Genomic DNA, 15,344 nt, shown 5'->3' on the forward strand with positions numbered 1-15,344 from the left:
TGAATGTTTAATGCTACGTCGTCTCAATTTTGTGTGGCTTAGATGAATAAGTGACATGCCCCATATTGAAGCAGGAAGTGAATTAATAAACTAAACTGACCTAAATAGTCGAGGAGTATTTTCAGATCATCTCACAGGCTGACTGTAGACAAAACATTACCTGCAGTTATTTTAGGTTCATGGTGGGAATACAAAGAACTGGTGCAATGGCTTATGCAGCACCAGATCTGGTCTTGTTATTTTTGCTTTGTTTAAAAATACAATTCATGAGCCTGTCTTCCCACTTTTCTTCAAATAAAGCATACTAGGAAACCTGGTTTTTAGCTGAACTTTGACATCATGTAGGCAGTGAAAGTCTGAGTCAGCATTAAATGTAGCACTATCTGTTATTTGAGTTGTACTCCAACAGTTCAAAACTAATCCATAAGATATAAGAAACTACAGACAGAACAAAGCTGTGCCTAAAGCTGACTCAAACTTATTATGCCAGCCAGAGGATAATGTTTAGATCAGCAGTTCCTATATCTGACTGAATGTCCATAAGAATTAGTCAGGTACATTGTCCTCACATTTTCTTTACATTAATAATCTCATCAATAATCAACTTGACTTGTCCACTAAGCTAACTTTATTTAGAGATACATATACTCTAAAGATTGACTTTAAGTTGTCAGCACATCACTTTGGCAATTACCCCAAATGCTTTTATTTCTGCTGCTGTTCAGCATGGCATGTTGAGAGGGTGGCCTTTATTAATTGGTAGTTTGACAGGAAAAACAGAAGGGCTGGACATGCAGTACTTGTCATGCTACTGGGAATCAAACCTGGGACAAGGACTATAGCCTTTATATATGGTTTACTTTCTCTACCACTGATCCACCCTTTGCTCCATTTGTATATTTAAAGCAATCATTATTGAACCTCAAGCTAATATTAGCTTTTGGCTAACAATTGATTATGCATTTCAATCTTCCTTGGTGCATTTGCTTACTTAAGTGTCAAGGATGTAATGACTGATTATGTATTAAAACTGATAAATATTGTGATCGTTGAGTGAAATGAGGTAATTAATACCTCATATTAATGAGATATCTTATGTAATATCTGTGTAGTGACTTTGTGGACTAAATCTGTTGATCATTTTAAACACAGGCTCACCTACACATCTGGACATCGAGCAATGCTTACACATTGTCAGCGCTGACATTTCCCTTTTCTTGCCTAATTAGCTGTCCTTTCCCCTTGCCTGCTGTAGTGTCAGCCAATCAGCGCAGGCCACTCATTACACAATCTTTATTTCAGGGTCTTTGTCAAATGAAGAATGAATGTGACAGTTCAATCTAACCTCGGCAATAAACCTCGCATGGCTGCCCCCTCATTGCTGATTTGGGATTCAGCTTAGCTATCATGTTTGGGCACACTGCATAGGACTTGGATATCTAATTGAAATGCCATCCAGTTCTTTCATTTTATGTCTTTATCTCACTTTTTTTTTTTATTTCTCTTTAGTTTTGGATGTCTGCCTTGGCCATCACCATGCCTGTGCCCTGTGGATCTTTCGTACCTGTGTTTGTCATTGGTAATGAGCAATTAACAATGTGTGTTTTAGAACAGTGAGCTGTTCTAACAGTCTGTCTTTTTGGAAAAGGTGAAGTTTGACTGTCATTTAGGAAGTCTAATCAGCCCCATCAAAGTCTTGGTTCAAAAAATTAAACAGGAGAGACATGCTGATGATGAATAAGATGCTGGTGCAATGGCTTATGCAGCCATTGCACCAGTTTGTTGTATCAACTTTTTTCTTCTGCTGCAACCAAAAGAAAGTAGCGACTGAGAGGACAGCCCCTTTCCTAAAAGCAGTGAGGGTTAGGGTGACCTAACTTTTTTTTTTCATAAGTATTAGTCTACTTGTACAAATCAGTATTAGAAAACTTAACACTAAAAACATTGATGTGTTACTGATACAATTTTAATAAGCAAAATGACAGAAATAAGTTTCTACCTCCTAAAGGTGGAGATTTCTGTGGAACCAGATGTGTCACTGTTGCTGGCTTTCCACCTTAAGACTCTAATTCACCAATTTAAACCTTCTACATCCATCAGATGGGGGTGACAGTCATATTTTTACCAAAGTCGTAGCAATCAACTTTGGTAAATTTGCAGAATTAATTTACACCTACACCTACAGAATTAATTTACACCAACACCTACACCTTTCACTGCTGTTGTTACTCTTCTAGAGGAGATGTAGCACTGCAGAAAGAAATGTATTACATGAAGTATTTATAGTTTGGAAAAATAGTCATTCCATTGTACAGAAATTCAGGTTTCTGACCTCTCTGCATGTAGGCAGAAACCCGAGGTCTGACTTTTTCTTTCTTCATCCATGGTTTGGCCATTGTAGGAGCAGCGTTTGGTCGTTTGGTTGGAGAATGCATGGCAGCCTGGTTCCCAGATGGCATTCACTCTAATGAGTCCATTTATTCCATAGAGCCAGGAGCCTACGCTATTGCGGGTATGTTGAACACTCATTAATTTATTACCAGATAATTTTGAATAAGTATGAAAGTCTGATTTAGTCTATTGGTAGCATTCATCTAGTTTTAGTCTTCTTAGTTTGAGCTCCCTGCTCAAGATCAAAACTTTGATGCACCACAAATAAAAATCATAAAATACTATGAGGATAGAACATAATGGAAACAAAAATGACCCAACAAAATCAACCAAATGCAAAAGTACTTTTTTGAAAGACGTAAATCATAACACAATCATCACTTGTTGGTGAACTTTATTAGCAAAGATTCAATGGATTTTTTTTATATACTGTAGATAAGTGGTAGAAATGATTGATTTTACTTTGTTTTTTAAAACTATGATTACACATCCACAATATTTCTTAAAGTTGTGCCTATAATGAGATCCAGTGTTGCTGCAGTCCTACTTGTTGACAGCAGTGCCTCTGCTGCAGCCTCGGCGCCTGCTGTTTTCCCTTTTTTTCTTCCCTTTTTTTTCTGGGCTTGCTGATGCTGTTGTGCCTTGCTGTAGCAGATGACTCAGCGCTATGCAGGCCCGACATTCTGATGAGCCTCTTTCATTTCACAGCAGAGCTCGCTCTAAAGACTGAGCATTAGGAAGGGTGGAGAGAGCAGAAGCAGCATTTATCTGAGGAGAGGGAGGCAGACACGGTTTAATTAAGTTATGAGAAAGAACAATGAAACCTGCTGGTGTGAACGCTGCCATCTAGCATCTGTTTGTTCATTCTCTCCTTGTATTGCTCTCTCTTTAATTTTCTCTTTCTCCATTGTTCCTCTTTTTTCCACTGTTTAAAATGGACTCATCCATTTTCTCTGTCTGTGTGAAGACTCATTCACACCATGCTGCTCTGTCTGTTTGGTCCCAGATTTTACACAACTTTTTCTACATCAATTTTAAGAAAGGAAAGAAAAATGAGTTGATGCAGATATTTCCTTCAGTATTAATTTACATGTGTGGGTTAATTTCTACTTTCTGGGTGTTTAGAAAAAGAATGTGAATTTATTTAGCTGAACAAAGAGTTTGAAGAAGATGTCCAGACCAGAGGTGATTTTCAGATGAAAGTACTTTTTCAGGTTTTTGATTGATTGATAGATTTAGTTTCCTCCACAATGTAATCTGTGCATAAAATTGAAAACATCTACACATCTGCACTAAGAGGTCAGAGATGTGAAATGCAGTTTGTCAAAATTACACAGCCTTCTGAAGTTTCCACCAACATTTCAGAAAACCATTCAGAAAATATTCAGTTAATACAACCCTTGGTGTTTCAGAGCTTACCGTGACACTGACAGTCTCCTGTTTTGCTGTTCTCTCCCGTCCACAGGTGCTGCAGCCTTGTCAGGAGCGGTCACCCACACCGTTTCACCTGCGATCATTGTGTTTGAGCTGACTGGTCAGATCTCTCACATCCTGCCAGTGATGATAGCTATTATACTGGCCAACGCCGTGGCTCAATCTTTGCAGCCGTCGTACTACGATTCTCTTATCAGGATCAAGAAGCTTCCCTACCTCCCAGAGCTTGGCCGGGGTCACCATGAGTATGTACAGTGTATTATATTGAAGAACAACCTAAAGCAAATATGCAATAGCAACTGTCTTTTAAAAATTACTCCGTATAACTACAGTAAGAGAACTACATTTACTCAACAGTGTACATCTACTTCAAATTCGCCAAACATTTTTAGAGCAGTCTAAGTCCTGACAGACTGTAATCCTGCTGTCTACAGACAGGTGGAGCTGTTTTCAGTCTTCAGACCAGTACATCATTTATTCCTCACTTTATTAATATATCCATAAAAACAGTAACTTGAAGACGGTTTGACTTGAGGGAAAATATGTTTTTTGAGCTTTAGTCTGTTTTAATTTAAAACAATTCAGGACAAAAAAAACTTGTATTTTTATTGAGTGTATGTAAACTTCTGGCTTTAGTTGTAGCTTTACCAGTTTTTGTTGATAGATTTTCTGTATTGAGGTTCTTTTCATTTTCAGGGTTTGCAAGGTGTCTTCAGAGATGCACCCATTCAAACATTTGCCCTTGGCATTTGACAGCTTTGCTTGGATATTTGCAAACTGTTATATTGGAACAAAAACCTAAATGTGTCATTCATAAATTAGTTTGCAATAAGGGGACAACAAATGTCACTCTTAATCATTTTTGCTGGAAAAGCTTCTCTTCCCTTCACTATGCCACCACCACAATTGAATATTCTGTCTTACCTATTGTAGAATCCAGAATTTACCAGTATATGTACCAGTGGGACTGGCAGTGTGCCCAGAATCAGGTTAAAAGAAAATTTCCTCAGATTTTTGTTGTTGTTGTTTTTGCTGTCTTGGGATCAGAAGGTGTCTCCCAGGGATCAATTCTTATTGGGCCATGCTCTGAAAATACTTCTAAAAACATTTTTATAAAGTTACAGGTGTGGGTTATAAAAATTTTTAAAGTAAAGCTCTGTCAGTCTGTTGACTGACCGTGGTGTGAAATTCAAGCAATCAGATACACACATCAGAATTTATTTTTATGTATTTTTATTAATTTATTCTCTTTAAGTCATTATTAATATATTCTTCTGTGTAAGAAGGCAGTATTGCATCCCTCATCCTGACCTGCTTCATCCATTGTGGAGCAGAGGCTCCCAAGAGGCTGCAAGAAAAACATCAGTCGAACAATTCTGCTCTGCTCCCGTTGCAGTGGAAGCTCAAATGACTGCTTTGAAATAGTGTTTGGAAATTATCCAAACATACATCTTCGAAGAAGTTCAAGAGTATTTGTTCTCTATAAGGCACAGAAGATTTTTTTTCTGCATATTTTACAAAACACATCTCAGTATTGTCTTTATTTTGCAGTTCTTTGAATGATGTCATTCCCCTCGGCTGCAAAGGCAGAGCATGTTTATTTGCACAGAACTCTTTGTACACAAGGTGATAAATTCAGTCACCCAGTTTATTCTTTGTTTAAAAAAGACAGTTTGTTAAACAAAGACTATGATGTGACCAAAATTGTGGGTGCATCTACGAAAAATAGTTAGGTGAAACCAGTGTAAAAAGTTAGTCTCAAGCCCTACAGTATAACTCTGCTTTGCCTGTGGAAAAAAAACACACAAAAAAAACTACTCTCACTACATACTCTTGCCAGGATAATCTGTCATCAGACATATCAGACATTATTATATAATAATTTCACAGAAATTATTATATAATAATTTCTGATGGATGTACATCATTTCTGATGTACATCCATCAGAAATTACCCATTTCTGATGGATGTACAAAGCACTGTAAAGGAACGTTTATATAATGGCTGCTCTGCAACATATACAGCTTGTACATCTATTAACATTTATCTTCTAGGAAAATAATTTGATTTTTTTTTCTGCGAGACTGCATTGCAAAGTCAGGTATTCGAATCACATACAAATTCGACTTTACTCAGTTTCTATATGTTCATGCATATCTTTTTCAATGGCTTGATATCATAGGTTATTAAAAAAAGACTTTCACTTCTACATGTAGGAACTATTACATAATCTTTCTCATCACAGCTCGTTTGTCACCTCTGCTTTTTTAAACACTTTTTCACCTCATCTCAGTGTGAAACCTGAGCCTTGCTGCATCTTGTTGATGTCGATTAGGCCATGAATAATCGTCACTGCAAAAGCGGGAAAGTTGCAGAGTATTCATTTAATCAGGATTCTGAGGTGTCTGTCTTATTTAGCATCAGTTGATGTTATTGGGGAAACCAAGTGGAGCAACCAGGTTATACAGCTTATACAGATTGCAGGATCAGATTCTGTTCCCAGCTATTAAATGAAAACTTGGTTGAATTAAGAGGGAAAACAATTACATATCTTCGACCTTTGACACCTCAAGGGAAATTTACCTTGGCAGCTGCTTTGGCCAGTTGAGAGGCAATCACTTACATCATTCTCTCTCATCCACATGCAAATTAAATCGCTGTCAGCAAGCACAGTGCAAAGAGGAAACTTTCTTTTAGGCCTTTTTCATATTTGAGATGATACAGTTGTCTGGTGCTAGAAGAACAATTTCTCTTTTAAAGAAAAAGGTGACAAAATTGTTTTTTTCATTTTTTAGTCCTAGCAGTGAGAAGTGAATTCTGAAATGTTTATGTGAAACGTTTATTGTGTAAAATGTTCATTTCTACATAGTTAGCAGAAATACACCTAAAACCTTCTAATTCAAGGCCTTCTAATGTTTGTGATATTTAAATTTATTGCAAAATGACACAATGCTATACATATCTGACCAATTATGTCTCATTAATGTGACTTTGGTATATTTATTCTAACTGACCTAAAACAAGAAATGTTTGGCCTGATTTAGCTTCAGATGGTGAGAGCAAAAAGCTGCATGTCTGTTTTTCTTCATTTTACAGCTGAAATTGAACTACATATACATAATTTATAGTGAACATGCTTCTGAAATAGTGGAAATACAAATAATTTATGAAACTAATTTAAACCTGGTGTAGGTTATAGTTTTAAAATTATAGTAAATTACTCTGTATAGGTGTTTCATTATTTCACAATACACACTGTAATTTTACTTGCAGATATTTTCTTCTTCCTATGCTCTAATATACATAAGGTAATTGATAGGTTTCCTTCATCTTCCTAAGAGGCCTCTTGGACTAGAGTTGTACATTATATGTATTGAATTGGAGCTTGGAAAGCATGGCCATCAATTTTGTTTTTTTTTTACATCTGAGGAAAGGTCAGCACAGCGAGTTGTCACTGGTTGAAAAAGTGGAAGTTTGGCCGCAGTCCGTGTCTTGGCACGGCTGATGGTCTTGGCAGCGGAAGCCATTAAGCGACGGCTGTTGTGTTTGCAGTTCTTGGCCGGCTTCAGCAGGAAGAGAAATCTGAGTGTATCTAACTGGTGTACTGAGGCGTGTGATTCTGCTGAGCTGAGAAGTGCTCGCACAGTGTCACCCAACCTCACCTGAAGTACACACAGCGATTGTGGTAACAACCGAAAGATGTGTTGACACTGTGACTTTTTATTGTGTTGGCCAGTCAGCTGAAAGACTGTGCAGTCGTCATATTTGCTAGGGCAATAACTTAGAAATATTACGGCGCTTGTGTAGTATAAATTTTTAAACATGAGTGTTGATGCATTTTCAGACAATGAATAGAATAAAGTTCCAGCTGTCTTCTTCCTTTGGCCTCATCTCAATGAAAAAATAGACACTTCTTTTTTTCACCTTGTACATTTCATTTACTCTTCTTTCCTTCCATGCTTATCTCAGGAAATACAACATCCGTGTGGAGGACATCATGGTGCGAGATGTGCGATACATCGCACTCAACTGCTGCTACCGAGACCTACACAACGTCCTGATGTCGGGACAGATCAAGACTCTGGCTTTAGTGGAATCTGCTGGTGAGTTTAAAAAAATCTACACATCCCTGCAAAACACAGAGTTATGTGTAAATAACCTGTTTCTGGTGTCTTGTGAAACCACTGAAAGACACAGTGAGGGTAATTTTTAGCTGATGGTAGTTTATCTCCATACAAGAATCCGTTTGGTCCCTCATCTAATTTCTCTGCTCATATTTTCCTTTGGTAGAAACAAATGAAATGAAAACAATTCAAAATCTCTATTTTACCGTTAACATGTTGGGATTTAGTGCACCCATGCTGCTACATATTTATTAATTGGTAAATCCAATACCAAAATACACAAATATGTCAGTTCTTGGAGTTTAAAGTAATCAAAGTGTCTGTAAAAATATTCACTATTCACCCCATTGAGGGTTTTGCTCATCATCATTGATTAAGTTTTCATAAGGAGTGAATACTTTTTATAGGCAATCTACAAATAATATGAGAATCTTAGTTTAGGAAAAAAACATTCTGTTATTTACTGAAAAATATTTAGACATGATTTGCTTCATTATTAATAAGATTAATATTCTTGTACTATTAGAAAGTAAGATTATATTATATGAATGACTATTACGTTGCAGTGCAACAATATTTGACCAAGCTTTTATGAGAAAGTCGTGGAAAAAATGATACCAAAACTGCCACTTCTGTTCCTGGTAGGTTTATGTTTTTGTACTTAATTAGCCTGTTAGTTACCTACAGCTCCAAACTCTTCAGCCTTTGTTCCACACATTAGCACTCAGGACACATCTGTTTTTAAGGGGCTAAATAACATCTTTAAAAGGCTTTGCAAATCAGAATCCGTAATTCGAGGGCTCTAACGTCTGGGGTATCTTTGTTCGGTGTTGCCAATTTTGTATTTCTGGTGTGCCCTCCAGCTGGCATTAAATTCAAAATTTCTGCAATCCCAGTGCTGTCCTCATCAAAGTGACTAATTGATAGAAAAAACCTGCCTGGGCACAGCTTGCTGATGGCCTTAGTCACCTCATTAAAGTGCAAATTGGGTATTTCAACACTGTTTCAATTATACAGTGGTACAGGAACAATTAGCTGCAGCATTTAGCCAAACACCTAATCTGCACGCACAGTCACAAAGGCAGTTACTTAAAGCCGGCAGCACATGCACACTAATTATTGGATATTTGCTGCCTTCTGGGCACTTGTTTTGCAACTATGCAGACTTCTTTGCAGTATGTTTGTTTGTTTGGAAGTCACAACCCTCTGTTTGCAGATTTTCCCGAATTCACTTTCTACCATCTCTGTTTTTCCTCCTGTGCATTTTCTTTTCCTTTTGTTGTGCTCCGCTAATAAACCTCCTTATCCTTTTTTTTTTATCCTCCTTGGTTTTTGTATCACTCTTTCTCTCACGCCATGCATCTTTGTCTCCTAACCCAGAGTCAATGATCCTGTTGGGCTCCATAGAGCGTGCCCAGCTGCAGTTACTGCTCTCCCAGCAGCTCAGTCGCAGCAGACGCATGAAGTACATCAGGGAACGGGCCGCAGCAGAGAAAAAACGGCTGTCTGATGTGTCGAACAACGATAGTGAGGATGGGCACCAGCAGGCCAGCCAGGAGGTCCATTTGCAGGTCAGAGGTCCTTATTGACTAGTGGAATACATCTAAAGACAATGTGTAGAGAATTTATCAATCAATTTAATAATTTGTACTATTTTCTCTGTGAAACCATTTCATATTTCTTTTTTGTTTCACTAACAAAGAGGTGCAGAGTTGATTTTTAGAGGGCAATATCTTCATTACGTATTCAGTGCATCTAATAAATACTTCATTGCTGGTTGTGTCAAGTTACACCCATAAATTTTAACAACACAAAATAACACATTAGTAAAAATAGTTTACAGATGCAAATGTGAAGAGCTTTACTTTGATGTCCATAACTAAAATCCAATCCCCACAGAAGCCACCTGATTACTAAATAGACACCATTAAGTTTGTGACAATATAAACCCAGTTCTTCAATGTAACCTTGAAATGTTTGTTAGAGAAGGTCAGAAAGCAGATCTCATAAAGACCAAAAACACAGTAGAAAGTTGAGCTGAAAACATCTTGTTTTATATTTTTAAACTAGCAGGCCAGACAAAGAGAGCATTAGTAATTACAAAAAGTTTAAAAGTCCATGGAAGCTCTTGAAGACGCAGAAGTCTATTGACAGGACAGTTTTTAGTTATATTCTACAAATCTATGGAAGAGAGACATGTAAAAAATAATTGCTGAAACAAGCCAGGTCATTTAGAGTTTGCCACAAGCTCTGCAAAATATTTAGCAAACCTTTGAGAAAGATGCCCCACTCAGATGAAACAGAAATTAAATATTTTGGTCCTACAAAATGATATGCAACATAGGAAAATTAGAACTGCACATCATCCCTGAAAACAGTGTTACCCCACAATGTGAAACATGCTGTGAGGACACTTTTATTCAGCATGACAGAAAAGTTGGTTAACATTAATGTGAAATGTGATTGAACTAATTGCAAGATGATGGTTAAAGAAAACCATATTATTTCTCATCTCTCAGTAGTTTCAATCGCTTTGAAATTGAAATTGAAAGTAAAACATGTAAAGCCAAAAAGCTTAGAATTATGAGTTTGCTTATTTATTCTAGAAAAAAATGAGAAAATGCAATTTTTAAGGCAACAAACTACTTATGATGTAAGCATTCACCTAGAGACAAAGAATAAAGGCTTTCAGGGTTGCAACTCTGGTCCTAATGGATTCAGCAATAAGAAGTTTGTTTACTCTGCAACGCTTGGTGTCCCACCAATATTACCCACGTAATGCAGCTAATCAGAGAAACACTTCTGTCTTTTAGTGAAACTCTCAGAAGATTTTGTTGAATAATGCATTCAGTTAGAGGGATACAGACACACAAGTGTAACTACCTTATATAATGGAACTGGAAACTTTAAAGATATTATTAACAATGAATATTATAACTTTTATTCACGTAAGCAATCACTTCTTTATGGCTGAAACTAGATGTTTTCCCCACTTTCTGAGCATCAATAACATAGCTAAGCAAAAATGTCTTCAGGTCATGAAAATGGCTGAAAGAAAACCCACTGCAGTCATGAAATTTTAAATCAAAGCCAACCTCACATTCAGCCTCTGAACTTTATTCCTCCCACTGGCTCTGCATGCTTTCCTATTTTTTTTTTTTTTGTCTTGCCTCCTTCACTCCCTTGATTTGTTTCCATCTCCTCACTCTGCTGATAGCACATTTATTTATCTAATGTGTTCGATGTTGGTGAGAGTGATGGAGCGTTAAGGGAAGATTAGATGGCTTAGATTTCATCTTTGTGTTTGTACTTAGATTTCTACTGAGGAGTCCACCTTCAGTCCAACTTGTCCAGCTAGTCAGAAGCCTCTGAAACCTGCATTGAAAAGACCATCTGTTGTGGAAAGACCCACTAAGCTTCCCACAAGTAAGTAACAACTAAGGTAATGGTAATTTTTACATCCAAGTAATACTTGAAGACTTGTGAGTGGCTGAACATAAGTGGCTTAAGCACTACTCTAGGTTCACTATCAAATTTGTAAAAAGAGACTTATTCAACCTTGAAACATGCAAAGGAGGAATACTTTTCAAAAATCAATAGCAAAAACATCAACAATCCTTGTGCCTTATTTGCTAGAGTTGATAGGTTGACAAACCCTCCTGTGACTGAACTCTATATGAGCCTGCAGTGACTTTGCCAACTTCCTTACAGAGAAAATATAGAAATAGAGGGTTAATTTGCATATTATCATCAATTTCACTTCTATCCCTATTCCAAAAAATTATAAATGCAGAGAAAATGACTTAATTTCACCAACTCAGCCACAAAAACCTAGATATAATAAAACATCAACTAAGCTCCTCCTACCCAGAGCTTTCCTTAAGAAAGTACTGCCTGTCATTGCATCTGCCGTGATTCAAATGGTAAACTCGTCCCTCTAATCAGGTGTTTTCCCCCAGGCTTTAAAAACATAAGTTATCAAACCACTGATAAAAAGGTAACAAACTGGAGAAATTCCTACTGCAGAATCACAGATCAATTTTAAACCTTCCATTCATCAACAAAATTATTGAAAAAGCTGTATTTCAAACTCTTAAATAGTTCAGCAATGACAAACCCATGTTTTTCTTTCAGCTTGGGTTCTCTGCTCACCACAGTACTGAGAATGCCCTTGTCAAAGTGTTCAGTGACATAAATACAGTCTGTGGAAGAACCACCGTGCTGGTTCTGTTGACTTTCTTATGAAGGCGACTGGCAAAATGGGTTGGATTCTCTGGTACAGCAATCAGTTGGCTCTTTGTGACTTAAGACCTCTCATCAAACATGCTAACACTGTCTAAGAAGCCTGAAAAAGTTTTTAATTACTGAATGCTGAAGTTGGCTTCGGAACCTTCTTCCTTTTGGTGCTAAATCTCTCACTTTGTAAACACAAACAAGCAAGTATTTTTGTTGTTCCTCCAAATAGTGTTGTAAAGCCAAAGATGTATATCACTCATGTTTTTCTATACCTTCATCAGGCAAAAGCTGAGCCAAATCTGATGATGAAGTATTTAAGCTTTTCTTCAAAGGAGGGAGAGGAGCTCAGCAGTCTAGGAGACTCTCAATAAAGAGAAACTATTCTGTCACATTCTTGGAAAGGTGCTTCAAACATGCCAAAATGGGAGAAAGGCTTTGACTGACATGGGACCAGCTGGAGACATTATGTCTCTCAGTTTGTTTGGGAACACCTTTAGGTCAATTTAGGTCACAGCTTGGAAGAAAACTTTGGAGAGATTTAGTGCAGACTATTATCAGAACAATTAAAGTAATGGGAACATTAGCAGTTTGAATTCTTATCTACTGATCAAGCAATCTCAAGCAATGATTGTGAATGTTTCTATTTTCCCCTTGTAGGCCCACAGGACCATTCCGGCATCGCATTGAAGAACCTGTTCTGCTCCAGTCCAGATGTAGAAGCTCTGGAGGTGAGAGAACCATGTCCTTGAATGCAACCAATCAACAGGGGCACAGACTCAACACACACACACACACACACGCACGCGCACGCACGCACACACAGTGACTCACATCCTGCCGTTCACAGAACCAGTGCACCCACACAGTCCTATCCTATCTCTCACATACAGCCCTTCACACTTTACAGTACAGTACCTCCCACTCTCTCACACACACATAGTCAGAAAACTCTCACACACAATCTTAAGTGGCTTCCATTTAAAATCTTTCATTTTGTTTCAGCCTTGTGTCCTGCCGCGCTTTATTTTATCCTGCAAATGGATTGTTTTACTACATCAAAGTTTTGTCTTGTTAGTGCTTTTTAAAAATATGAATGTATTTGTTCAAAAAAATAAATAATGATCCATACATCAGAAAATACGTAGCTAATTCTCCAGTACTCCCAATTACATTTTTAAGAAACTTTTTTTCTTGAAAATGACTTGATCATAATAAAAGATTACATCCTTCTCCTGACAGAATTACAGTTCAGATAATGTTAGTGTAACTCTATTAGAAGTATTATTGATTTGGACTTGAAACACTGAAAGGGCTCCATCAGCCCAATTATTGAAGTCTGTACAAAATTTTAATCATTCTGCAGCACAGGGATGTCATGTCATTACTCATGCATCGCCTCAGGGTAAGTGTGTGTAGGTGTGTGTAAAACCAAAGTATGCTGCTTATAAATGACGACACTAATCAGTTTTGTTGACAGGAAAAGGGAAACCACTGACACTATTGTGTGCTTCAGCCATGCATCTCATCAAGCTGTTTGAGTCCAGAACCATATCCAGTTCTGCTCCATAAACATATTTTTTAACGTTGTATGACCACACAGCCTAAATTAGATCTACCTTTAAGGATTACTTTAGATATTTTAGAGTGAGGTTATTTTAAGTTATAATCAGTAATAACTCCCTGCAGTAAAAAAAAAAAAATAGATGTCATATCACTAGGAAAAGAGAACTTAAGGTCACAAATGAATAAGCCTGCAACTGGCATCACTGCCAAGTTACTCTGTTTTAGCGAAATTGGAATCTCAGTATTGATTCACCAGAACATGTTGAGGTACTTTTTAGAAAATTACATACTTAGTGAAGCTTGTTTGTTCCATGAGGGCATCGGACATCTGTAAGTCATTTGTACTCGTATCAAACTCACTAAAAAGGAACCTATTATATGAATTTTCTCTAATTTCATATTAACTATTTGAGTTTTAATTTTCGCCTGAATATTTTTGCATATTTTTATTGTACGAAGTTCTTTAAATGTCCTGTGAGCAAATACATTTGCGCATTTGTCTATAACAACTGGAACTTTGGATATCTGGTAGTAATTTGTATCATTTACCCTCTATTAAGAGTGCCCTTCCGAATTAATTTCACTTTCTCCTACTACTGGAGTGAAATGAGCATAATAACCTGATAATGGCTGGAAAGTGAAATGTCTCCCCTTTCAAGAAACTGTTAGAACTTTTCAGACAGCTCAAAGTAGTTAGGAGTTACGCAACTGCAAATTTGGCTGTCGTCGCCAATACATTTATTTCCAGGTTTTACATTTTTGACAAGTCCCCATTCTTTAATCACTTTTGTTTCAATGATGTCCTGTATTTAGACTTTTCTCAATTTCCTCTAACGTTTCTTGATTTTAGATTTATCATAGTAAACTTGTGTTCAGCTTGTGTCCTGTCACTCTTTCTGCTGCTAAAGAATCCATTTGCATATTGTACATGAACTCTGCAGAAAATGTCCCAAGTGAAGAATTCCTTTTTCGTCTCTTGTAACATTTATCATCTAAGTTATAGATCTTGTTGTGGTAGTTTCTTTCAAAAGTGTAACTTATTGGCTGAAGCCAATAACAAAACCTTGTGAATAGCCAAACAAAGCCGGTATGTTAAACAACTGTGAGTTTCCCCATAGCCCAAAACTCAAATGCCTGGCGGTAAGATTTACTCTGTAAATAAGCTGAATTTAGATACAAAGTTTACCATTTTAAAACCTCTGAAACTGCTATTTAAAGCTTTGGATCTTTCTTTATGACTTCAACTTGTATATTTTGAAAAACAAATTTCTCTGAAATCGATGGTGTTTGTGTTGGGTTTTTTGTCCACTTCTACTCTGGCAGCTTGTTCCCTACTGTTGTGGTTTTGCAGTGGCACTTGGGGTTTGGTTACAGTCAAGAGAACAATCACCATCATTTACAGCCCCTAATGACAGCATGCCACAATATTTGGTTAAAGCCAGAGTAGCACAAGGTCACCAATTCGCACAACTTCCAAACACCAAGGGTTGGAGTTCATTGACAGACTGGAAAGATTAGCTTTAATTTGAAATGTTCTGACTATATTAAAAAAAAATTTAAACACAGCAATTACAATATCCTTGGGAGGCAAATTT

At 37.1% G+C, this 15,344-nt stretch overlaps 1 protein-coding gene across 1 annotated transcript in view; it reads left to right on the top strand.

Annotated features, from left to right (window-relative positions):
- Positions 1 to 15,344, top strand: part of LOC129358757 (chloride channel protein 2-like) — a 75,978-nt gene that overhangs the window by 45,749 nt on the left and 14,885 nt on the right. The window contains exons 13-19 of the mRNA XM_055027884.1: positions 1,510 to 1,579; positions 2,402 to 2,512; positions 3,857 to 4,070; positions 7,796 to 7,929; positions 9,331 to 9,521; positions 11,265 to 11,376; positions 12,844 to 12,914. Coding sequence (XP_054883859.1) covers positions 1,510 to 1,579; positions 2,402 to 2,512; positions 3,857 to 4,070; positions 7,796 to 7,929; positions 9,331 to 9,521; positions 11,265 to 11,376; positions 12,844 to 12,914 — 903 coding nt within the window. The remainder of the gene's footprint in view (positions 1 to 1,509; positions 1,580 to 2,401; positions 2,513 to 3,856; positions 4,071 to 7,795; positions 7,930 to 9,330; positions 9,522 to 11,264; positions 11,377 to 12,843; positions 12,915 to 15,344) is intronic.

This window comes from Poeciliopsis prolifica, unplaced genomic scaffold (assembly GCF_027474105.1).
Source record: "Poeciliopsis prolifica strain line A6 unplaced genomic scaffold, Auburn_PproV2 SCAFFOLD004, whole genome shotgun sequence".
Taxonomy (NCBI): domain Eukaryota; kingdom Metazoa; phylum Chordata; class Actinopteri; order Cyprinodontiformes; family Poeciliidae; genus Poeciliopsis; species Poeciliopsis prolifica.